Here is a 26,495-nt window from a genome sequence, read left to right as displayed (position 1 = left end):
GACTGAACCCTTTCGGAGAGGCCGCGTCGCATCTCGGCGGAGCCTTCAAGCTCGGACCCGGAGCCGCTCACGACATGGGGGCGCCGGCCCAGCCTTTCGCGTCGCAGTCCCCGGTCGGGTACCCTCCCGCGGCGCTCAGCCACCACCCGCCGCATGTGGCCTCTTACAGCGCGGCGGCCGCTTTCAACTCGACGCGAGACTTTTTATTTCGCAACCATCGAGGCTTCGCCGACTCGGGCTCGGCGGGCGCTCAGCACGCCGCGGGTTTGTTCCCCGCCGGCTTCGGTGCGGGCCACCCTCACCCGCACGCTCACCCTCACCCCCATCATCACCATCACCACCATCACCCGGGATCTAACGACCCGACGAGCCTGCTCTTCCCGAGCATCCACGAGCAGGCGACGGCCGGACACCCTTCGCAAAATGTCATGGGAGGCCAGATGCGGATTCCCCTTCCCGGGGAGATGTACTGCAGGCCCGAGCACCAGTACCACCAAGTTAACGGCGGCAGCCCGCGCGGAGACCCTTACGCGGCCGCCGCCAGCCCGCTGCACCACCACCACCACCACCATCATGGCTACGGCGCGCTCAACATGATGGCGCACCACGCTGCCGCCGGAGCGGGAGCTTTCTTCCGTTACATGCGGCAGCCCATCAAGGAGGAACTCATCTGCAAATGGATCGAGCCCGAGCAGCTGGCCGTGCCCAAGAAGCCGTGCAACAAGACCTTCAGCACGATGCACGAGTTGGTGACGCACGTGAGCGTGGAGCACGTCGGCGGCCCCGAGCAGGCGAACCACATCTGCTTCTGGGACGAATGCGTCCGGCAGGGCAAACCTTTCAAGGCCAAGTACAAGCTGGTCAATCATATCAGGGTGCACACGGGCGAGAAGCCCTTCCCGTGTCCCTTCCCCGGCTGCGGGAAAGTGTTTGCGCGTTCGGAGAACCTCAAGATACACAAGAGGACGCACACAGGTGAGTGTCCGGGTCGCGCGCCATTTAAAACGCGCGCCGCGGTCATCCTCGTGCTCTTTATCCCACGCTCACGAGGTGTCCCGGGCCCGTCGCTCCATCCTTAATTTCGGCACAATTCTGCGCTTCAACAAATACATTTACTCGTTCGGTTGTTTGTTTTCTTTCTCCATCACAATTGAGAAAATATTTTCAGGACCGAGTGAAGTTGCGTATTTACACGTTACGCGCCGTTTTTATCCCCTCGTTGTATTCCGTGGTCTGTGCACGTTTTAAATTCGCACAAACCCCATTTACAAAAGTTACAATTTAAACTATATTCTAAAGGCTTGATTGTTTTGTAACAGTATACATTTGTGCTTTAAAATCTGTAAGTAGGCCTGCCATTAATATTATGAATGAGAACGGGAACGTCGCTGCGTACGTCATAATAACGTGTGTATGGCCAGAGGGAATGGGGGGCGATCGGTCAGGGACAGCGTCGGCCATTCTGTTGTTGCGTGATCCTCGGGGATAAAAGGAGAACCTCAGCGAATTTCCAGTGGGATTCGGGTCCTGGCAACTCGCCTTTGACCCCCACGAGTTCGGTGGGCGAGCGCCTCGGCGAGGCCTGCGTCGTTTCTCGGAGACCTGAGCGTCCATTCTCATGCTAATGGCGTCCTCTTCGCGGGATTAATCCCCGCACCTTTTATTACAATTGTCCGGTGTGCATTCCCCGCACCCTCCCGACGCACCGACGCACGGGCACGTCCGTACTCCGAGCTTGGGAGCGACGAACGAACCTCGGCGTCCCCATTGTTCGCCAGAGCCGCTCGCACATGAGAAAGGTTTATGCAGAACGGGACAGAAAGCTCGCAGAAACGTTCCGTCGACGTTTGTTGGGCGGACATGTTTATTTGGGCATGTTAGGGGGGGGGGGTGCGATTATAAAGGGGAGGGGGGCACTGTGTTTGTCAACACGACCAAGCTTCGTCCGCTTCGTTGTTTACGCAATAATTCGCCATTGCATATTCGGTTCAATCGTCCATCCGAAACAATGCAATTTGATACTAAAGAAGGAGGAGGGGAGAAAAAAACGACGATCAATAAAATAAAACAATGACTTTTTCATCCGACGGTTTGTTTCTCGTTGCTGGAGACACGACGTCTCGACTTGCACCTTTAGTTGCCTCGAATGACGCGATGTAAATGCCATTTTAAGCAAACGCCTTTTATTCGTGCGTTATGTTCACGATATTATAAAAATCAATTCAAAAGATGGACGACGTGTTATTGTAAACGTCGCTATAAATAAGCGTTTCCTAGTGTGCTCTCGAGTGTTGCCCCCTTTGTGGGACGGAGTCGGAGAACAGGGGGGGCTTCACCGTGCGAGCAGCGATCCCAAACGGGGGCCCGGGCCACGACACAATGGCGTCCCGTGTAGCGTCGCGGACTCGGTACGTGGTGCGTGGTACGTGGACGGACTGTGTTATTCCCCCGTGAGCAGGAGAGAAGCCGTTTCGCTGTGAGTTCGAGGGCTGCGACCGACGCTTCGCCAACAGCAGCGATCGCAAGAAGCACATGCACGTACACACGTCAGACAAGCCGTACCTGTGCAAGCTGTGCGACAAGTCCTACACGCATCCCAGTTCACTACGCAAGCACATGAAGGTAAATGGTGGACGAGGGTCGCTGGGGTCTCGTGTCGGATCGAGCCCCGCTAGCAGAAAGGGAAGTGCTCAGTAGAAATGTCATTACGGGGTTGTTTTTCTTACCTGGGGGGTGGGAGGGTGTCAACGTTGCTGGGGTCATACGTGTAGGTGTTCATTGTATACGTGTGAGCAGGGTAAGCTGAAAAAGGAGATGGAGCGGGAGGGGTTGTGGGGGGCAGGAATATGGGGAGGGGAGCTGGATAACTGTATATGTTTGTCGTGATAAACCTGTCAGGACGACTGTAGTCGCCAGTGGTGCTTAGCGTTATGTTGCCGGAGGCGTTTAAATGCGGGATGTGCGTAACGTGTGCACCCATTGGGGTGAGACCGTTTCAGGGCGTCGTGGCTGAGCGAGTCACGCTGTGTCCCTGCCCACACACAGGTGCACGAAACGGCCCATGGCTCCCAGCCTTCTCCGGCAGCCAGCTCTGGGTACGAATCTGCAACGCCGCCTGTTATGGGCTCCCAAGTCTCCACCGAAGCCGGGGGCTCGAACCAACCCTCGGGCCCAATGGCGGGAGGTGGTGCGAACTCTTCGTCGTCCTTATCGTCTTCTTCTCCCTCTGTGATCGCGTCGATGTCTATTACATCCATCCCTTCAGCTGGAATGCCGTCACCGGTGAAAGCCAGGCATATGCCATTACCCGGAAGTCACGGTCATGGCGGACTTGCGGCTAACTTCAGTGAGTGGTATGTGTGAAAGAGGCTTTATCCCCCACCCCACAACCCTCTCCCCCAATGTCCCACTACATCAACGAGAGTCCATTCAGAACTGCTCCTCAATGGACACCTCCTCCTTTAACATCTCTCTTCTTCTCTCGCACTCTCTCCACCTCTCCATGCCTGATTGAAGGACATTCGGACAAAATTAAGGTTGTGGACCCACTGTTCAGAGTGAATCTGGGAGGGGTTAAAGGGTTGAAATCCGAATGATGGACAGATCCCATCTGATGATCTCGGTGGTCATTGAGTTAGACACTCAATATGATGAAGGTTGTCTTCAGATCTCTCTCTCTCTCTCTGTTTCTAATTTTCTACATTTGTTTCTTTTCATCTGCCATAAGACTTTGTTTTTTTTAGCTCCTTTGCAGTTCATGGACCCACTAAGTAATCTTTCTTTTCTCATAGTTTTCATGTTTCCCATTTTTGTCCTGCTCCCTAAGATATTAATATAGGATCAGTACCACCCAGGACTGGTGTTCATATGAAGTTGTGAAAATCCACGTGATCATCGCTTACGCCTCTTGTGGGCGGTGGTACATACTATCTATCTCTGTCCCTCTTTCTCCCCCTTCCCTCCTCGCACCTTTCTTTTATCGCTAAAGTATCGGTTTTTAAACGCTGCGAGTCGACGGCAGTTTGTGTAAGAAAATAAAGAAATCAAAACAAAAAGTTTCACGAGCACGCACCGACCAGTGTAAAACTGTGAAAGATGCAGCATTTGTACATTTCCTTTTCAAAGAAATTTATTTTGCTTAAGAGGTCTTCGTTGCTCACATTTTGTTTTGGAAATGTGTACATAGGTGTACAGAGACAGTGTTTTTACCCGCTATTTAAATAACGCTCAAAACGATAATCTGCCATCTAAGCACAAATGACGTCACACTGCGTACTCACAACGCAACCATTTTTTTTATATATACCAGTGTGCATGTGTGCATCAAATGTTATATCTCTGGCTGTTCACAATATGGAACATGTGTATAAGAGGTCGGACGAGCATTTTCATATTTTTTTTTTGAAGCTTCATTTGAATCCATCACAGTGGCGTCCGTAATATAAGATTGCAGAGTACGCGATGTCGTATTGATGTTCCCACTCGTGTTGTGCGATGCCATCGTCGGTTTAATTTTCCTGGAAGTGCACGTTTAACATGGGAATTCATTTCTACTCTTTGGGGACGATTGTTTTTCATGGCGAAGTTCGTTCCAACTTGTAATACTTGTAGCTTACTCTTACGAAACGCTTACTTTGCTTTCGTACGCAATAAGCGGAAATACTCTTGTCGTGCCAAAGTTTTATGTACGGTGAATTTTAATTAAAAAAGAACCATTTTCTTTTCCTTATAAATATTGTATACGTTTACCATTGTACTTTGTAACACATCAGATCGAAATCATGTATCCGGAATTCCTTTCTGTACAACTTAGAGGCAGAGTGTATTTATCCGCATGTAACTAAATTATCAACAATAAATGTTAGTTCATAAATTGATATTTATGTCAGCTCCGTCTAATCTAGATGGCTATACAGTGTCATGTTCTGGTCTCTTGTAATGTCGCTCGAAACCCATTAAAGTCTCTTCCTGTTTTCAAGGCGTCTCCTCTTGGGAAAATTTATTGCAATATGTTGCTTTTTTCAGGCAAAAGGAAGGTTTATAATACTGAAGAAGAAGCTCTTACTGTGTAATCAATAAGTTCACGATTTGAAATGTAAACTTAATCAACAATTTGTATCAAAATGTTTTTTATAGTTCATTGAATTTTTCTACGCATCGTCCTTTCACCATCATTTCCTCCTAGTTACCTGACAACACATTTATTTATTTTTTACGTACCTCTGCACTCACCCATGAACTTGATCAACTCCCTATGTTTCTTCATTGGTGACGGACATTATTGTGTTTTTTTATTAATTATAACTGTCGGTGCTTTGTTTTGTCACAATTATTGTAACAATCTGGTGCCACTTGCATTTTCCGAGGAACTTTTATGTCGATAAGTATTTGGTTTTGAAGGACGTCATAACGCAGCCCATCACGTTCAGACCGATATTGCGGCCTGCTTTTGTCTCGAGCCTTTTGTGCAGGAAATAGGCCAAAATGAAGGTACGTAATCGGTCCCCATGTTTTCTCAGTTCTGCTTTGCTATCCACGTGAAGCAGGACGGTTCCTGGCAGTCGTAATTGGGGATTTGCAGTGTGATTTACGGGCCGCACTGACCGCAGACTAGTTCGCTGTAATTCAGCCCGAAGGGTTGTAAACGTCCAGGCCAAGGGCAGCGTCACTGGACCCAAACAGAGTCGCGTTCTGGAGCCAGTGGCTTTGAACTTGAAATTATGATGGGATATAAAATAAATATGGAATAGATAAATAACCACGGGAAGGGCATGGAAACCTGACCCTGGGTTGAACATTCTACATTAACCTGCAGCACCTTGTTCCGTGCAGATACTCTCCATAAATGTACCAGAGTACTCTCTGTAATGTACATGACTACTCTCTTTTCGTGCACCTGAATACTTTCTAAATATGCACCTGAATACTCTCAAATAATGCACCTGAATACTCTGTACATGCACCTGAACATACTATAAATGCACATGAGTACTCTCTATAAATGCACCTGCATACTCTTTAAACATGCACCTGAATACTCTCTATAAATGCACCTGAGTACTCTCCATAAATGCACCTGAATACTCTATATAAATGCACCTGAGTACTCTCCATAAATGCACCTGAATACTCTCTATAAATGCACCTGAGTACTCTCCATAAATGCACCTGAATACTCTCCATAAATGTACTTGAATACTCTCCATACATGCACCATAATATTCTCAATACATGCACCTGAGTTATGATTACTTTCTACACATGCACATGAATCCTCGATACATGCACCTGAGTACAATATATGAATGTATCTGAGTACTATCTCCAAATATATCTGAGTACCATCTATAAATGAACATAAACAGTCTCTATAAATGCACCTGGACACTCTATACTTGCATCTAAGTACTCTCGAAATGCAACTCAGTCTTTGCACTCTTCATAAGAAACGTAATGAAACCGTTTATGGCTTATTTGACTTTCCTCCTCCCATAGTCACATTGACCAACGCGAACATGTCAGGAGAAAAAGTGTAAGTAATCTTCTCCCTCTTGCCTTTTGCAATAAGTCTGGATGCTCTGATCAACAAGGCCGGAAAACAGAGGTTCCTCTGTTGAAGTGCTTAACTGATAAGCAGGATAGTTCCTGAAGCTCAAATGTCACCATATATATATATATATATATACACAGGGTGAAACAAGGACTTATATTTTTATTATATTGCAACTTTGTATTTGACATCAGAATGACATAAAACCGGCTTAATATTGTGCAGAGAAGAATAGAACAACTTTTCATTTCAACATATACTGTATTTTAGAAAAACTTTTCGACATAGAGCACGAGTCATCTATGTGATAAAGATATGCCTGGCATATTAAAAATATGTCGTCCTGTGTGTGTGTGTGTGTGTGTGTGTGTGTGTGTATGTGTATGTGTATATATATATATATATATATATATATATATATATGTATGTATATATGTGTGTGTGTGGATGTGTATCTGTGTGTGTGTGTGTGTGTGTGTGTGTGTGTGTGTGTGTGTATGTGTGTGTGTGTGTGTGTGTGTGTGTGTATGTATGTATGTATATATATATATATATACATGTATGTATATATACATGTATGTATGTATATGTATATATGTATGTATATATAATTATATATATATATATATATATATATATATATATATATATATATATATATACATATATATATATAATATATATATATATATATACAGTGAAACCTTGACTTAAGAGTTTAATTCGTTCTGTGACCGAGCTCGTAACTCAATTTGCTCGTTTCTCAAATTAAATTTCCCCATTAAAATGAATTGAAATGCTATTAATCCGTTCCAGCCCGCCAAAAACCACACCAATTTTTTTTGAAATATATATATATAAATATCTCGCGCTTTATATTTCACCTGTATGCAGCATACAAGTTGGCAGGATGGCCTGGACTGGAGGTACGCACACTTGACTCTAAACTGTCCAGCCTGGGTTTGAATCCCGACCCAGCTATAACCTGTCATGTCGGTGTTTCACAGGCAGGGTGATTCATCAATGTGTGTACCGCTAAACTGGGCGCCCCGTTTGCGTCCCATTAGTTGTTGGATGTTAAGGATCTCACCGTGTCTTCCACAAAGAGAAGGCGAGCTATCGCCGGCACTCTGAACAAGTTTTGGCCTGGCATGCTCTTCTCCTCTGCCATTATATACGTCCTCCTCGGCATCTTTTTCCAGAAGAGCCCTGTCTCGTCACAGTTGAAGATTTGCTGGGGGATGTATCCTTCGGCTACTATCAGTTCGGCAAAAGATATAATAAAATCTTCAGCTGCCTTCACATCCGAGCTTGCTGCCTCACCATGCCTGACGACGGAGTGAATGCCGGTCCTCTTCTTAAAATTATCAAACCATCCCCGACAGGCTTTGAGTGACTCTTCCGATGCCTCGTCCGTTGATGTTCCCGCCGTCTGCTGCACCAAATCCCCGTAAATGTCTCGTGCCTTCTCACAGATGATGCTCTCGGTCACGGTATCTCCTGCGAGCTGCTTCTCCGTCAACCACACAAACAACAACTTATCCATCTCTTCATGGACAGAGGTCCGGAGCTTTAAAATAATCTTAATGCCCTTGGCTGGCGTTATAGCCTTTATCGACTCCTTCTGCTTCAAAATCGTACATATCGTAGAAGTACTACGATCATACTGCCTCGCCAAGTCGACAACACGCACACCTCGCTCATGTTTTTCGACGATTACGTGTTTTATATCCAAGCTCGCTCGCTCGTAACTCAGATCTCGGCTCGCATCACAAAGCAAAAAATCGACAGAGCGACGGCTCGTATCTCGGAAAACTCGTAAGTTGGTGCACTCGTAAGTCAAGGTTTCACTGTATATATATATATATATATATATACAGGGTGAGTCAAAAGTAGTGCCCGATTTCTGTTTAATTATATATATATATATATTTCTGTCAGTTGATTGTTTGCCATTTGTATTACAGTGTACAAGAAGGTAGAAATAAATGAATGACATGTTTATCTAACCATTTATTCGGGGGAAAATTATTTCCCTTACACCTTACACCCCAGACCTTACACCTCCAGATTTCTTTTTGGGGGGGCTCATGAAAGACCTTGTTTATCATGAAAAGCCTCATACCATTCAGGACTTGAAGGCTCAAATCACTGCAAAGTATGAGGAAATTGATATCGAACTCTGCAAGCGTATGTGCTACTCTGTACCTGCTCGGCTGCAATTGTGCATTGATCACGAGGGAGGGCACTTTGAAAATTGCAAGTAAAACAGCTTGGTACACTTCCGTAATAATTTTCCCCCGAATAAATGGTTAGATAAACATGTCATTCATTTATTTCTACCTTCTTGTACACTGTAATACAAATGGCAAACAAACAAGCAACTGACAGAAATATATATATATATATATATATATATAAACAGAAATCGGGCGCTACTTTTGACTCACCCTGTATATGTGTGGATGTGTATATATATATATATATATTTGTGTGCGTGCGTGTGTGTATTTATGATTGTGTGTCTGTGTGTGTGTGTGTGTATATTTATATGTGTGCATACATATTACATATGTATGTATATGTATCTATATATGTATGTATGCAAGTACATATGTGTATTTATATACATATATGTTTGTATATGTATGTGTACTTATATATGCATGTATATATATGTATGAATGTATGCATGTATGTAAGTTTGTATGTGTATTATGTGTATATATCTACTGTATTAGTATTTACATATGCATGTATGTATGTGTATACTTGTATGCATATTAATGTATTTGTATCTATTTATGTGTGTATATTATGTGTGTGTATTTCTGTATGAATGTGTATGCATGTATATATATATATATATATATATATATATATATATATATATATATATATATATATATATATATATATATATATATATATATATATATATATATATATATATATATATGAGCCTGGTGTTAGCTTAACGGTTAGGGTGCTAACTTGGGACCCCAGGATCCTGAGTTTGAATCCCGGTCGATATATATATATATATATATATATATATATATATATATATATATATATATATATATATATATATGAGCCTGGTGTTAGCTTAATGGTTAGGGTGCTAACTTGGGACCCCAGGATCCTGAGCTTGAATCCCGGTCGATCATTGAATTAATGCCAGGGGGGTTGACTTGGCCTGTCACCCTTCCAAGATCAGCAAATTGAGTACCAGCTTGCTTGGATGAATGAGCCATTCGGGTAGCATGTGTCGGGGTGGCAACCCGTCCAGGATTGTGCCCAATATCCAAGGAAACTTTGGCGGCCCTATGCATCGTCATAGTACAAAAGGAATGGTCATCATATATATATATATATATATATATATATATATATATATATATATATATATATATATATATATATGTGTGTGTGTGTGTGTGTGTGTGTGTATATATACCTTCAGTTGCACGTCAGACATGGACAGCAGGTTCGTGAAAGATTTCCACAAAAATGTACCCGTTTGAATGGTTCCACACCCAGCCGCTGGCGAATCTGCATATGGTGATCCGCGAATGTCACGCTTAGAAAGTTACGAATTCAAAATCGTATTTGTATTCACTCAATTCCAAACGTCATTCCAATCATAAATTGATACTTTAACAAAATACTGTTTTAAATGAAGGTTGTATTGAGATATTATCAAATCAGCTCATTGTCTTCATCTGCCCACTTCCGGATTTGCGGCAGGTTCATATCGAGTTAATTTCAAAATCATGATTTTATTGAGGATTTTTTGGAACCTCCTACCTACCCGACAACATCTGCTGGGACCTCAAAACGTTCCACTGGAGGTTTGGCGGGGCTAGACCCAAAACTGAGGGAGTAATTTGGGGACGGACACACCTGTTTTATGATATAGATATAAACATATGTATAACATATGTATGTTTATATGTGTTTTTAATGTACGTATGTGTATACAGTACTGTATATGTATGTGTGTGTGTGTACATGCATGTATATGTATAATGAAAGTGCAGGTCGAACCTCTCATGCTTCATTCCTTTTTTTCTGGGTTATGATTGCACTTTCAAAGACCTTGTTGTAGCTCATTGGTTCCCAGCAACTGCGTTCTGCTCCTTTTTATTCTCGGACAGTCCTTCTCATCCTGCGGTTGCGGCATAATGCTCCGATATGAAAGGACCGAGATTTCTTCTTTTTCTAATAGATGTAAAGGCACAATAAAAAAATGCACCGTTTATTTGAAAGTTTCGTATGGCACATCCCTCCCCTAAAATCACACAGGTGCACCGAACGGTTCGTGGGCCCAGATTAAGCGGACTCAGAACATACAGCACCTCTGCGTATGATTTACAGCGATGTGCGCCTGCACAGCCGATTAAAAGATTCGCAGTTCCGCGGACTAGCCCTCGTTAAACATCATCTTGGTTTCATTACGGGATTATTCCCAAGCTGGTATTAAGGCCTCGTGGCTCTGCTGATTTACTGCAACTTTTCCCGCCCAATTTAGTGTTGCTATTGAATGCTAATGAAAGGCAAGCATTTTTCGCAAAACGTGTTTCGCTCAGCCCGACGCTTATTATAATGTTATTGCCAGTAAATTGTGATTCGCCGATGGATTTACATTTCGCTCCTAATGAAACGACCAGACGCACGATTCGAGTGCTGCGTACGTAATTAGTAGGCCTACGTGGTTCGCGAGCGAACGTTTCATAGCAAGTACGCGCCCTTCAGACGAAGCTTATTTGTTCCTGTTGATTGTTGCTTCATTTATTTAACGATGGACGTGACGAGCTGAATTGTGAGATCGTTTGCAGTGATTTTGTCGGAAAAAATTTTGAATTCAACTGTTGCAAAAAAATTGCGGGAATATTACTGAAAGCGACTTTCGGTAAATGTGAGACCTACAAGGAACGGGGTATTGAGCACACCGGCGGGTACCAGGTGATTACCGAGAAAGGCTCCAGGATCTTTGCTGAAGGGTGCGAACGTCTGTCGACTCGATATTCACATACGTACGCACGTTGCTTCGTGGGATGAGTCACTTAGCAACGAAGTAAAATTGCGTGTAAAGAGTGAGTGTGCCTGTGTCCACGAGCGAGTTTGCATGTTTTCCTGTGCGCGCTACCATGGCCGCCTGATACCGCATGCGGTGTAAGTGTCGTGGTTAATGGGCCTTCCCGTGATTTCCCGCCATGGCGGCCGCGTGACCGCTCGATGTGCGGCGTGCGAACGGCGTGCGCAGGTACGCAGCAAAGGTGAACACACGAATGCGTCTTGCATTCGAATGGTCATCAGACGTCAAAGCTGAGATGGCGACCGACGTTAGTTTGCTTTGTGGGAAACGTCGAACGTCTCCTTGTAGGCCTAAAACGTGCGACACCAACTCGGGCACGACGTGCAAAGGGCGCGCGCGGTTCACGCTCCACGAGACGCCGCGCGCACCTGCTTTAGCGCGTCGCGTGCAGGTAAAACGAAAACTCCGTCGGTACTCGATACGTACGAGCTTCGGGCTTCGTGTCCGCGCTCTGAACGTCCCCACGGCTCGCGGGCGCGTTTTAACGGCCGGTCGTGCCTGGGAAGGCGAGTCGTGTCGTGCCGCGGGCTGGGCTCGAATGCACGGCGGCCCCGTGCGGGGCACAGCGGGCGGGAAAGCGACGATTCGCACCGAGCGAGCCGGACGGCGTAACGCGGAGCTCCCGAAAACAATGTCCAACAACTGAGCCCGGGGGGGATGTTTGGGGGGAGGGTAGCCGATCGGGGGGAGGACGGGATGCTCCTGCAAAGAGCCACCGGTCGCCGTGCGGGACCACGTGGTTCGGAGGAACTTCGAACAAACGAGAAGCGACACCAGAGCCTTCAGTCCATTTATCGCAAAAGGAAAGGTTTCTTGCCGATGTTCGCACTTGGCGATCACGAGTGACCACCAAACACAAATTAGGCCTACAAGGAATTTGGACACAGGACAGGCCATTTGGCCCACAATGCTGTGCGATGGCAATCACCCCCACCCTACCAATTCAATTTGATCTATCAATCCATTAATCGATTGTGATAATATCCCCAAACTACCATTTACCTGGTCTCTGGAGATAGATTTACCTGGAGATACCAGCCTACCTACCAGTCCCACCAATGTCCAGGCACCCTTCTATCCCCAATACTTCTACGTACCTGTCTAATTCCAGTTTAAACCCATCTATTGTTTCTGATGCCAACATCTCCCCAAGCAGACCATGTGATTGTTATTATCGTCATTTTAAAAATCTCTTATTAACAGATGCTCCCTCATTCCAAACACAATCCAAGAGGCCTAATCTTTACACGCTTTATCAAACCTCCGTGACGATTATCTACATAAGTTGTAGACGCGCCATCCGACTTGCCACCTGGCATCCATGTGTGGCAGCTGTTTTGTTTACGCGACTGTGCGAGGTCGTTTGTTGGAGTGCCTTGTTCTGATAGCACTTGGTGTTCACGCAAAGCAACACAGCAAGAGAGACCAGAACTCATGATCAAATAAATCAAAAACATGTTCATAGCAATTGATTCACTCCTTATTTATTTATTTATTTAAATGTGTTTTGGTGATTAAAGGTTTGAGGCCCTCGGGGTATTTTAATAGGTTTGAATCTCCGATTGTACATTGGGTGGCTCGGTATTGAAGGTATACGCTAAATTTAACAAAAGTTCTCACTGTTGAGCTTGAAGAAGCTTCCCGACTTGGAAAGGGTTGCAGAAGGAGAATATTGAGACAAAAAAAAGAATGAAGAGGAAGATTCCCACCAATAACCCAAGTAAAAGTAAGTATGGAACCTCTGAGAATTGTCCTGGAGAATTAAATAATGAATATGCTGGACTGGCAAAAAAAACAAAAAAACCCTGACCTCACATGTTTATCTTCTTTTTACATTTTTAAGTGAATGGATATTTTTTGGAAGTGCAATTAGATTGAACTGCAGGGAAAGAGGCAAAACTGACCCATGATATTCTCTCCATGAAATTTCAATCAAAGCGCCAATTGTCACATCACCGCAAACTTTTATCGGAGTTTTGTGACTTAAAAGATGTCGCAATGTGAGGATTGTTTGCGTTTCATTGTAAACTATGTTAGCACCACCCTCATGTAAGATCGTACTTCAAATATATACTCTCCGCCATAAAATGCGAACATGTATAATTGACAACGGAATTGTTTAAGGACTGTTCCGGCCGTTCATTTCAAGTGCCCTTTTGGCACGAGGGATGCACAGAACACATGATTGCAAGTTTCCACGTATTGTAATTGCCTAATGCAATTAATCATTCAACACATGACACCTTCCGAGATGCCAGCATCTGGATCATCCCAAAAACACAATGATTGTATTATTTAACAATTCATTACAATGCCAGGTCTGTCAGAAAATGGGAGTAATCATATCATTGGACACCTTCACGCAAGGCCTTCCATTAGTCATGTTGCAAGGCTCTTTAAAGTGAATAGCAGAACTGTTTATGATCTCGGAAGATATTATCAAGGCAATTAATCAACAAGAGATTTGCCAAGAAGTGGATGTTCCAGGATAACGACTCCTGCTCAGGAAAGAGTACTACAAACACTTTCTCTCTGGACATCGCGGGATAAGTGACAACGCCGTCTTGAGGCATCTCTGTGAGGCAAGGATCCACGCTCGTCATCCTGTTCAGCGTCCACGACGTGCACCGCGACACATCCAAGCACGTTCACAGGGGTCAAATCGGCACTTCTGATGAATGCAGAGGCAATGGGGAAGTGTTATGTTCAGTGACGAGTCCAGGTTCTCCTTGAAAGGAATGAGGGGGGTGTACACAGGTCTACAGAAGATGCAAATGAGCGATATGCCCCCGCATTCCGAATATCAAGCAAGCAGCAAAGATTAGACGTGGAGGTGTCATGATGTGCTGTGGTATTTCTGAAAACTTTCACATCAACTTGATCCGTATTTATGGCAATCCGATGGCAGATCAATACATTAATGACATCTCACAGCAACATGTGTTGCCTTCCCTGAAGTAACATGGTCCAGCAATAATCTTTACGCACGATAATGCTCCTGCTCACTGAGCCATTCAAACAGGAATCTTCTTGTCAATGCCTGGGTTAATGCCATGACACCATGGTATGCCATCTCGCTAGATTTAAATCCTTTTGAACATCTCTGGGATATCATTGGTCGTTGCATTCAAACCTTGCCAAGACCCTCTGAGCAGGAACAGGAGCTGATTCTGGCATGGAATGACATTCGCCAGGCTCAGACTTGAGTGCTCATACAGTCAATGTGATGCCGGTGCAATGCAGTGATTGCTGCCAGAGGTGGAAATACGCGGTATTGAGATTGTTACTTCCGCCTTTTGATCCCTATGTGAGGACATTCACCACAACACAGCATTACGTGATTAGGTCACAATTAAAGGGACATGTCATTATGCAGCCTTTTTCTCTGCACCTCCTCTGTATCCCATGATGTCACATGAATAACTAGAGCTTCTAGGGAAGCAGAACTCAACTGAACTGACTGGACAACTTTAAAGTAGGTCAGTTGTCTGTACTAGATATGACTTAAATGAAAAGCCAACAACCTTGTGTAATAATTTACGGTCTTTGTATCCTTGTGTGGTAAGAGTCTCACACACCAAGTTTGATCAAAATCCATAAATATTCGTGGACGTTAAAGTCTTAACGTCGTTTCGGAGCTGAAAACAATATGGCGGCCTATGGCGGCCATTTTGTGACGGATCGGGTTGGAATGCAATAGCAACCTACCATGTGTGGTAAGGGTTAAACATTCTAAGTTTGATCAAAATCTGTTAATATTTGTGGACGCTAGAGTGTTAACGTCGTTTTCATGACCAAAAACAAAATGGTCGCCTAAGTCCACCATTTTTCAACGGATCGGGCTGAAATGTAATACCAACCTGGTCCTTGGGGTAGGGATGCTGCATGTCAAGTTTGATCAGAATCGGTTGATATTTGTGGACGCTGGAGTGTTAACGTCGAAAAGTTAACGGACGACAGACGACGACGACAGACGACGGACGCCGGAGGGTTCAGTAAGTGATGAACTCAACATGACGGTAGTCCAGTTGAGTTTAAAATGGTGGAGAGTGTGGGTGTATATATATATATCACACACACACACACAAAATCTCCTGTATCAGCGCTTGGGAGTGGACAGTTGTGACCGAGGCACCACAGCCTGTTCGAAGTTCTGTTGCAGTGAAGCATAAACATGAATAAAGTCCATCAAAACAACGACCCCAAAGGTTTACCTTACCTTTGTTCGACCATCGATGTTCTTTGTACTTTTTAAAGGAAGGAAATAAATTATAAATAAACGAGGTTTTAATAAATTTAAAAGAAGGAATCTTTTTTCACTTAAAAAGTTACACTTTTGGTCACATTCCCTCACCTTTTCTTCACTCAATATAATTGTTGGAACAGTAGAAAAAGTTAAATTTAATGCTCTGGCAATATGGAGAAGGAGGAAGGACAGCCCTGCTTAAAGAAAGCTTCGTTATAAGATGTACACTAAGTTTTACGAATCGATAATGTCATAAATTTTTCAGATTTTACTCCAGATTTCGATACTTATTTCGTGTATGGGATCCCCATCCTCTATTCTGAATCCAGATTTTGATTATATGCTTTAATTAGTACGAAAGACTAGATTGTGTTTCCAAGCCAAGGCACGTTTGAATAGGCCGAAACAAAATAGCAACGTAAGAACCCCGGCGTTGTGACAGATGCCTGGCCAAGATGATGCACCGCAATTTTGGTAAGGCTTATTTTGTTTTGTTTTGGTATGAGCTCCCCCTAAATTATCTTCAAAAGGTGGGTTTAAACATACCCAAACACCCAGTTTTCATTCATGCACTCCCGTGGAGTTCAATTGGTATACATGCAAAGTTTAGGGCTGCTAGGTTTCATGGTTTTGAAGTTATGGAGGAGACGCACATACACACACAAACACACACACACACACATAAAACACACACACACACACACACACACGCACGCACGCACATGCACACATTGCCTTTTATTATTATAGATTATATCTGTTATATATTTTGCAAGCAGATATTGGGGTGCATTCTCTGTGCAGACATAACTTAAACAGCCCAAACTTGACCCCTCTCCTGACTGAGGAAGTGATGTCATAGAAATGGCACAGTCCAAGCTCCACTCCTCTCCCAGCTGAGGTAGCGAGGTTCCACTGGAAGACTTTTGATTGTGGATATGTTCATTTACGGACAGTTTTGTCATGTTTTTTCTGGAATCATGGCTTTGAGTTCCATCAGTATGCAGAATTACACTTTCTATCCCACCTACAAAGCACGAACCTTTTATATGTCAGTGGTTATAAAGTATGCGGACACCCATTCTAATTCGTGGATTCGGCTGTTTCAGCCACACCCATTGCTGACAGGTATATATATGTATATATATATATATATATATATATATATATATATATATATATATATATATATATATATATAAAAAAAATATATATATATATATATATATACAGTATATATATATATATATATATATATATATATATATATATATATATATATATATATATATATATATATATATATATATATACACAACATGCATTTTAAGGCCATTTTCCCTGCTAGAGCGGGGGTTAGCCTTGCGGTCCCCATGACAATCTTCTCCATTTTGCCCTATTTTCTGCATCTCTCCTTGTTAACCCCCTTGCCCGCATTTCTTCTTCCACCATCTTTAGCCAAGTCTTTCTCGGTCTTCCCCGTCCTCTACTTCCTTCTACATCAATTTCCATCACTCTTCTCAACCAGTCACTTTCATCCTTCCTCAACACATGACCAAACCATCTCAGCCTGTTCCTCTTCACAGCATCAATCACAGGCAATATTCCCATCATCTTTCGCAATTCATCATTTGTCTTCCTCTCTCTCAACGATACTCTGCACATCCATCGAACCATTCGCATTTCCACCCTTTCCAGCCTTCGTTGCTGCTCTACGTTCATTACCCATGTCTCGCTCCCATAAATCATAACACTTCTCACACATGCAGCATACACCTTTCCCTTCAGCTTCAGCGACACTCTCCTCCTCATCAGCACGCCACTCAGTTCCCGAAACTTCTTCCATGCACATCTCACTCGAGCAACCATTGCCGAGTCTGATCCACCTTCTCCATTCAGCATGTCTCCGAGGTAGCAAAATGTTTTCACACCTTCCAGCTTCACGCCGTCTCCAAGATCCAACTCAACATTTCCTCCATCTGCAGCTCCCTCTGTGCACACCTTACATTTGAATGTAGCTGCCACAATGGTAAATGACCCTCTCAGACCACTACATTTTTGATGAACCCACTCAGTGCACATTGTACATTGAATGGAGTTCACTCCGACACCCTTCCTGCACACAGCACACGGCCACTTCCCAGTTCTTTCCACCTCACCACATGCTTTACCACTTGCCATCACCTTCGTCTTTCCGATATTCACCTTCAGACCTTTTGTCTCCATACATTCCTTCCACTTGTTCATCTTTTCCTTCAGTCCATCCATACTTTCCGCAATCAACACCAGATCATCTGCATACAACAACTCCCACGGTAAACCCTCCTTTACGTTCTGAGCCAGCACCTCCATCACAGCTACAAATAGTAGTGGACTTAGTACCGACCCCTGATGCACTCCCACCTTCACCTCAAACTCACCACTGTTCCCGTCCTTCGTCCTTACAGCTGTGCGCGCTCTTTTGTACATTGTACATTTGTACTTTTGTACATATATACAGTATATATATATATATATATATATATATATATATATATATATACAGACTTGGCATTTAATATGGAATATTTTTTTGTGGGGGTGAACTTACTTTTCAAGATGTCTTAGAACCAAAAGTTCATTGGAATTATGTTGAAATTATTCGAGATTTTGTTAATGTGACCTTTAAAAGAAACAAAAACCACATTTGACATTTCGAAGCAAATAAATTGATCCTTGAAAGTGATGTAAACTGATATCGAACTCAATTCATGGACAGTACTGTGGTAAACTTCTGTACGTTTTCCAGAAGTATCTCTTTATTTTGCACATTAGCCAAAAATGTTTTTTAACAAAAACAAAAGTTAAATTACGACTGGGATTACGGACAGTAAAATTACAGTTCAGTACTTCGTGTAAACCCCACGAGCATTCAGGAGATCAAGTACACGTTGAGGCATGCTGTTCACGAGATTTGCCAAGGTTTGGACAGGAATCGCTTACCATGCAGTGACAATAGCCTGCTGCAATTCATGCACAGAGGTCGGCTGCTGGTCCAAGTGGTCGATTTGACGCGTTAATTCTGCCCACAAGTTCTCCATCGGATTCATATCCGGGGACATGGCAGGCCACTCCATATGCTCTACACCACGGTCAGCAAAAAAGTGTTGGAACATGCGAGCACGATGAGGCCGTGCATTGTCATCTTGGAAGACAAAGTTTCCTCGAAAGGCTGCACGAGCAAATGGAAACAAATGTTTCTTCCAGAATGGCCCTGTGCTTGAACTGCTTCAGGTTTCCATTCATAACAACCAGGTCAGTTTTGCCCCCTGCATGAAAAGCAGCCCAAACTGTCACCCCACCACCTCCAGCTTGGACTCTTAGCACTATGCAATCTTCTTTGTAGGCTTCATGCACTTGTCTGTGCATTCGGACGCGGCCATCTTGACGATAGACCAGAAATCTAGACTCGTCACTGAAGATCACATTATTCCAGTGTCCTGGCTGCCATTGACGGTGCTCTCTGGCCCACTGCAATCGGCGCTGGCGGTGTTGTCTGGTCAGACATGGCTTTCTCAGGGGACGCCTGGCACGATAGCCTGCTGGAACCAGTCGTTGGTTGACTAGCCTTCTGGATACAGGCACATTTGTCAGTTGCTGCCACTCAGCCCTAGGTTGATTAGCTGACTTGGTACGGCCATTGCGGACTAACCGGTGCAGCTGGCGATCATCCCTCCTTGTGGTTCTGCGGGGACGTCCTGGCCTCGGTATTGGAGTAGGGACACCCCTCTGAGCATTTCGTTTCAGGATCTTTGACACCTGCCCTTGAGTGATGCCATACTGCCGAGCAATAGCACGCTGTTTCATGCCATAATTTCGTAAAGCCACCACTCCATGACAAACAGCATTGTCGAGTTGACGGACCATCTCCAGAGGAAGCGGCAATAACTGTTGGAGACGTGCAGCAGTTGTTTTCCACTAATACAGAACGCAACAACCCTTGTATACCCGACTCTGAAGCCAATCATCAAATGCACCTGTCCGTACATTTTTCCATGCCACCTGTGATATAATCCTGTTGTTGACTTCTTGCTGCGACAGACAATCAGTGACATGGTTCTTTTAACAAAGAAATCACCAAAGTGTAAAAGAAACTCACCAGATTGATATACTGAGTTAAGAAAGGAAACCCAAGTCAAGAAAAAAATAATTCCATATTAAATGCCAAGTCTGTATATATATGTATGTATATATATATATATATATATATATATATATATATATATATATATATATATATATATATATATATATATATATATATATATATATATATATACAGTGCATTCAGAAAGTATTCAGACCCCTTCAATTTTTTCACATTTTGTTATGTTGCAGCCTCATGCTGAAATCGTTTAAATTCATTTTTTCCCTCATTAATGTACACTCAATACCCCATAATGACAATGAGGAAACAGCATTTTAGAAAGTTTTGCAAATTTATTAAAAAGAAAAACCTGAAATATCACATTTACATAAGTATTCAGACCCTTTGCTATGACACTTGAAATTTAGCTCAGGTGCCTCCCATTTCTCTTGATCATCTTCGAGATGTTTCTACACCTTGATTGGAGTCCACCTGTGGTAAATTCAAATGATTGGACATGATTTGGAAAGGCACACACCTGTCTATATAAGGTCTCACAGCTGACAATGCATATCACAGCAAAAACAAAGCCATGAGGTCGAAGGAACTGCCTGCAAAGCTCAGAGACAGGATTGTGTCGAGGCACAGATCTGGGGAAGCCTACAAAAAAATCTCTGCTGCATTGAAGGTTCCCAAGAGCACAGTGGCCTCCATAATTCTTAAATGGAAGAAGTTTGGAACAACCATGTCTCTTCCTAGAGCTGGCCGCCCAGCCAAACTGAGCAATCGGGGGAGAAGGGAATTGGTAATAGAGGTGACCAAGAACCCGATGGTCACTCTGGATGAGCTCCAGAGATCCTGTGTGGAGATGGGAGAAACTTCCCGAAGGACAACCATCACTGCAACACTCCACCGATCTGGGCTTTATGGCAGAGTGGCCAGACGGAAGCCTCTCCTCAGTGAAAGACACATGAAGCCTGCTTGGAATTTGCAAAAAAGCACCTAAAGGAATCTCAGACTTTGAGAAACAAGATTCTGTGGGCTTTCATGTGTCTTTCACTGAGGAGAGGCTGTTATATCAGAAAAGTGGGGGGGACCAACTCCATATTAATGCCCATGATTTTGGGATGAGTTGTTCGATGTTCCGGTGTCCACATACTTTTGGTCATGTAGTGCATGTATGTATACATACAGTCACCTGAAAAAGTAAGTACACCCCATGTAAAGTTTTGACTATTTCAACATATTTCAACATAGAGCTATTTGACCTATTTGATCTTCATTTTAACAATATTGATAGACAAAGGTGATATAATATAACAAATATCATGGAACATTTCATTTTGTTGTCCATTGTATAATTTAAATAAACATAAATGCAAATTTCGCATGTGGAAAAAGTAAGTACACCCTACATTTATCACTATTTCATATACCTAAAATTAGAATCAGGTGCACCAGCTCAGGTGCAAATGATTAGAACATCGTTAGAGAGGATCTTGGAGGAACCTGTTTTATTTAAACCTCAGACATTTCGTTTGGTTTGCTCTTTGTTGTTGAAGTGTGTGGCGTCACCATGCCTGGATCAAAAGAGCTCTCTGAGGCCTTCAGAAAGAAGGTTATAGATGACTACGAGTCTGGGAAGGGATTTAAAAAGATCTCCAAACAATTTGAAATCAATCATTCGACTGTCCGGAAGATCATCTACAAGTGGAGAAGATTCCAAACAACTGCCAACTTGTTCAGGCCAGGCCGCCCCAGCAAGTTCAGCCCGAGAGCAGACCGCAAGATACTGAAGGAAGTCTCTAAGAACCCCAGAATGTCATCACGGGACCTACAGGTAGCTCTTGCCACTGTTGATGTCAAAGTGCACGAGCCTACCATTAGAAAGAGGCTGCACAAATTTGATCAACATGGGAGGTGTGCCAGGAGGAAACCTTTGCTATCCAGAAAGAACATCAGGGCAAGACCAAAGTTTGCCAATGAACACCTGGGCAAAGACCAGCACTTCTGGAACAATGTGCTCTGGACAGATGAGTCAAAGGTAGAGCTATTTGGCCACAGTACCAGAAGACATGTTTGGCGAAAAGCAAAGACAGCATTTGACCACAAGAACCTGATACCAACTGTAAAGCATGGTGGTGGAAATAGTTTGTTTTGGGGCAGCTTTGCTGCATCAGGGCCTGGGCAGCTCACCATCATAGAATCCACTATGAATTCTTCATTGTACCAGAGCGTGCTTGAGGATAATGTGAGGCCATCTGTCGGAAAATTGAAGCTCAACCGAAGGTGGACCTTGCAACGTGACAATGACCCTAAACATACCAGTAAATCCAGCAAGGAATGACTGAAAAGAAAGAAATGGAGGGTTCTGGAATGGCCAAGTCAAAGCCCGGATCTAAATCCCATCGAGATGTTGTGGGGGGATTTGAAACGTGCTGTGCATGCAAGAAACTCCTCAAACATTGCACAGCTGAAAGAATTCTGCATGGAGGAGTGGGCAAAAATTTCTCCCAGTCGATGTCAGAGACTGGTAGACAGTTATAAGAAACGCCTACTTGAGGTTGTTTCTGCCAAAGGGGGCAATACCACCTATTGGAGCCTAGGGTGTACTTACTTTTTCCACATGCGAAATTTGCATTTATGTTCATTTAAATCATACAATGGACTACAAAATGTAAATGTTTCATGATATTTGTTATATTATATCACCTTTATCTATATATATTGTTGAAATGAAGATCAAATAGCTGTATGTTGAAATATGTTGAAAAAGTCAAAACTTTACATGGGGTGTACTTACTTTTTCACGTGACTGTAAGGTAAGATCAACAGGTAAGTGAATCTCTTCGTGACCTCAACATCTTCGCCACAAACAGGCACAGACAAGACAGCAGCATCCAAGATGTCATCAAAAGCCTGGATCTTGGTTTTGACCCAGGTAGTCTGTAATCCCAGCTGCTCCACCTCCTCATTCAGTGCCTGGAGGGCTCCCATTAGAATATCCAGCATCTCTGCAAAGATGACTGCGAAATCAAGGTCAGAGATCTTGACACTCTCAAACGATGCACCGCAGCCTGACCTCTCCGACATCCTCTCCAGAATCCAGTCCATACAAGCGCTGAAGAGTGTGGGAGCCAGTACACACCCCTGCCGAACTCCAGTAACAACTGGAAATAAGTCAGAGATGGAGTCACCACACCTCACAGCACTCTCAGGACTAGGGTATAGTTCAGAAATCAGATTGATCAGCGTTGGTGGCACCCCACGAATACCAAGAATCCTCCAGAGGGCATCCAGATTCACCGAATCTAACACTTTGCGGAGCCAAACATAGGCTGCATGCAGCACCTGACGAAACTCTCGCTTGCGTCCGGTGAGGACCCGAAGCGCAAGGATATGGCCAATCGTTGACCTCTCTGGTGTAAAGCCCGACTGCTCTGGTCGCTGGTGCTCGAGCATATGGCAGCGAACCCTCTCAAGAATGATCCAAGCAAAGACCTTGCCCTGCACTGAGAGTAGCGTCACCCCTCGGTAGATTTTGCAGTCCTGGTGATCACCCTTCCCTTTCCAGAGGTCAACAAGGCCCCTCTTCCAGTAAGTTAAAAGAATATACATTGCATTTGACAAACATATTGCATGTGTAGCTTGATTTTACCCTTATTCAGGAGGCTGCTTCAGCAGAATCGACGCTCTGTGAAGAGTATAGTCCATCAGAGAGAGGGAGCTATGGCTTTATCTAGTCAGGTGCTATATAGGAAGAAGGAGAAGAAGAAGAAGAAGAGCCATTAATTCATGTCTTCAGATGCCTAGGACTGCCGAGGCAGTTTTCATTGGCTCATGGGTAGGTCGCCACTCTGATGCAGGATACTCGAATGGCTCATTCTTCCTTGTAAGCTGGTACTCATCCCATTTTGGTAACATCAGAAGGATGAAACCGGGTCAAGCCTAAAACCAAGTCTGCTCTTGCTTGTATATCTTACTATAATTCACCAAATGTCCGTCCGTCTGTCTGTCCGTTCGAAGGTACCGCAAAAACAGCAAAACCGATCGCAACGATATTTTGGGTGGGTATTCCTAGGACCCCTGGAGTAAAATAGGCTATATTGTTTTTCCAATTTTTCCAAGTTTCCAATTTTCCAATTTTCCAGTTTTTCCAAACATGATGGAATAATATTTACCGATATGAACAGTGATGTGGCTTTTGTTGAAATTCTACAAATACTGTTTATTCTACGTACCAGAGAGAGTAGATCGACTCCTGACGAACTCTTCCTATATAAACGTGCGGCTCCGAAGTAACATGACAGCGTGTGCAAAGCGACTGAGAAAGACGTGTAGCGGCCGCTTCCGTTTTGCAGAATTCAATCTTTTTTCAAAATTGGCGCCATGTACTGTTTAGATTTTGATGATTTGCATGTGATATGATTCAACGGATGTTTATATGAATCGTTTAAAATAAAAAAAGCCTTCAATTTCTGATATTTTGCCTTTTCATTTGGGCCTCCCAATTGAAGCCCCGCCCATACGGCGGGTACCGTTGCTGGACACTTAAATTTGCAGAGTATATCTCTGGTAAATTAATTTGGTAAATTGTAAGGAATCTCATCCTGAGTGCGCATGCACATATTGCGATAAAGCAATTGCTTCTGTCTGTCTGGCGGTGAAACAAAATTGAATTTTTTTTGAAATATCATGCTATATATCGTTTTTGGCCCTTTCACTCAATGGTGAGGAATCACTTACAAATTAAATAATTATTGTGTCCGGATCTGAATTCGGATCTTCACCAAAATGGAAGCGATTCGTCCTTGTCAAACCCCCAACTAGTCCACCAAGTTTCATCTGAATCCGCCCATAACTTTTTGAGATATTGTGGCATATATTGTTATTCGCAAGTAACAAGCAGACAGGGGTGAACGCATAACCTCCATCCACCTTCGGTGGCAGACGTAAACATACATACAGGAGGGTTATTCCAAAAATTATCCCCTTCCCTCACCTCCACACACACACACACACACACACACACACACACACACACACACACACACACACACACCCATATACACACACACACACACACACACACACACACACACACATACAAACACACACACACTTACAAACACACACACACACACACACACACTACATACACACACACTACATACACACACTGACACACACACATACATACACACACACATACACATACACACACACACACACACACATACACATAGACATACACACATACATGCACACATACACACGCACATACGCACATACACATACACACACATACACAAACACACACACACACACACACACACACACACATACACACACACACATACATACACACATACATACACACACACACACACACATACATACATACACACACACCCACACACTACTTAATAGACCATCCTATTGATAAACTTTATTCATGTCAAATTGTTCTCCATAATATCCTTCCTCATCGATGCACTTGTTCATCCAGTGGTGAAAGAACTCTTTTTGATCCCATTGCAGAAGTCTTCCTTTTGAAGAGTCCTTAACACAGTGGACATGCCTGAATCCAGACTTGAACAGTGGACAGGCCTGTGTTAACTTCTTCAGAAGATGCAAAACGTCTTCCCTGAGGCTTGGATTATTTATTATTTTACTTTCTAAAATGTCTTGGTCAGAGGTCAGAGAAAATTATTTTATGAGCATATATATTCTGCATCACAATGAATGTAACAAGAGTTCAGATGTAATCTTCACTGAAGTTTTCTGTAAAGGCAATATCCTTGGCATTGGATAGAAATATTTGAATTCATGAAGCAAAAAAAGTTTGAAAAACCTGATATTTGCCAGATTATTCAGTGAATAAATAGACCGGCCCTCGGTAGAGCACATACCTCCACCAGGCTGAATAGTTGATGATTTGTATCTCACTGATAGACCGGATCTGGATTCGGATCTTTACCAAAATCTAATCAATTCGTCCTTGTCGCACACCCAACCTGTCCACCAAGTTTCGTCGAATCCGTTCATAACTTTTTGAGATAACCTGCTCACAGATAGACAGACAGACAGGGGTGAAAACAATCTCCATCCACCTTCGATGGCGGAAGTAATGAGACAATATAATATGTAATTTTGCAAGACCTTTTACTTAACAATGTAAAAGTACAGCAACAAAACCTTTGGGAGCACCCTCGTACCTTACACATATGGTCAAAGTAGAAACTAGAAAGCATCTGAGAATTAGAGTCCCTGTATAAAGAGAGTTGCGCCATGCGCTGACCCGAGATTTCTGGTCACGTGATTTCGTGGCGCCATTTTGTGTCTAACTTCACCGTGCGTGAACGTCAGCTTGGTACGGGAATGTTGTTTATTGCCAAACAAAATGACTGGTTGTTCTGCTTTTGGTTGTTCAAACCAATCTGGGAAATATAAGATGTATAGATTTCCAAGT

General features: G+C 43.5%; 2 protein-coding genes across 3 annotated transcripts in view; one reads left to right on the top strand and one right to left on the bottom strand.

The window, feature by feature from the left end:
- Positions 1 to 25,643, top strand: part of LOC137438990 (zinc finger protein ZIC 1-like) — a 25,917-nt gene extending 274 nt beyond the window's left edge. Inside the window, exons 1-4 of one of the 2 annotated variants that reach the window (XM_068134533.1) lie at positions 1 to 975; positions 2,459 to 2,622; positions 3,046 to 3,353; positions 25,565 to 25,643. The exon at positions 1 to 975 is cut by the window's left edge and continues 164 nt beyond it. In XM_068134533.1, coding sequence (XP_067990634.1) covers positions 1 to 975; positions 2,459 to 2,622; positions 3,046 to 3,353; position 25,565 — 1,448 coding nt within the window. In that variant the 3' untranslated portion in view covers positions 25,566 to 25,643. Of the gene's footprint in view, positions 976 to 2,458; positions 2,623 to 3,045; positions 4,977 to 25,564 lie in introns of those variants that run through there. The other variant, XM_068134532.2, reaches the window with a different exon arrangement.
- LOC144888693 (uncharacterized) overlaps positions 1 to 26,495 on the bottom strand; it is a 1,025,555-nt gene that overhangs the window by 714,878 nt on the left and 284,182 nt on the right. The window lies entirely within an intron of this gene.

The sequence above is a fragment of the Myxine glutinosa genome, chromosome 13 (assembly GCF_964187855.1).
Source record: "Myxine glutinosa chromosome 13, kmMyxGlut1.1, whole genome shotgun sequence".
NCBI classification, from domain to species: Eukaryota; Metazoa; Chordata; class Myxini; order Myxiniformes; family Myxinidae; genus Myxine; species Myxine glutinosa.
The sequence above is the reverse complement of the archived record's forward strand: the minus strand, read 5'-3'. Positions and strand labels throughout refer to the sequence as shown.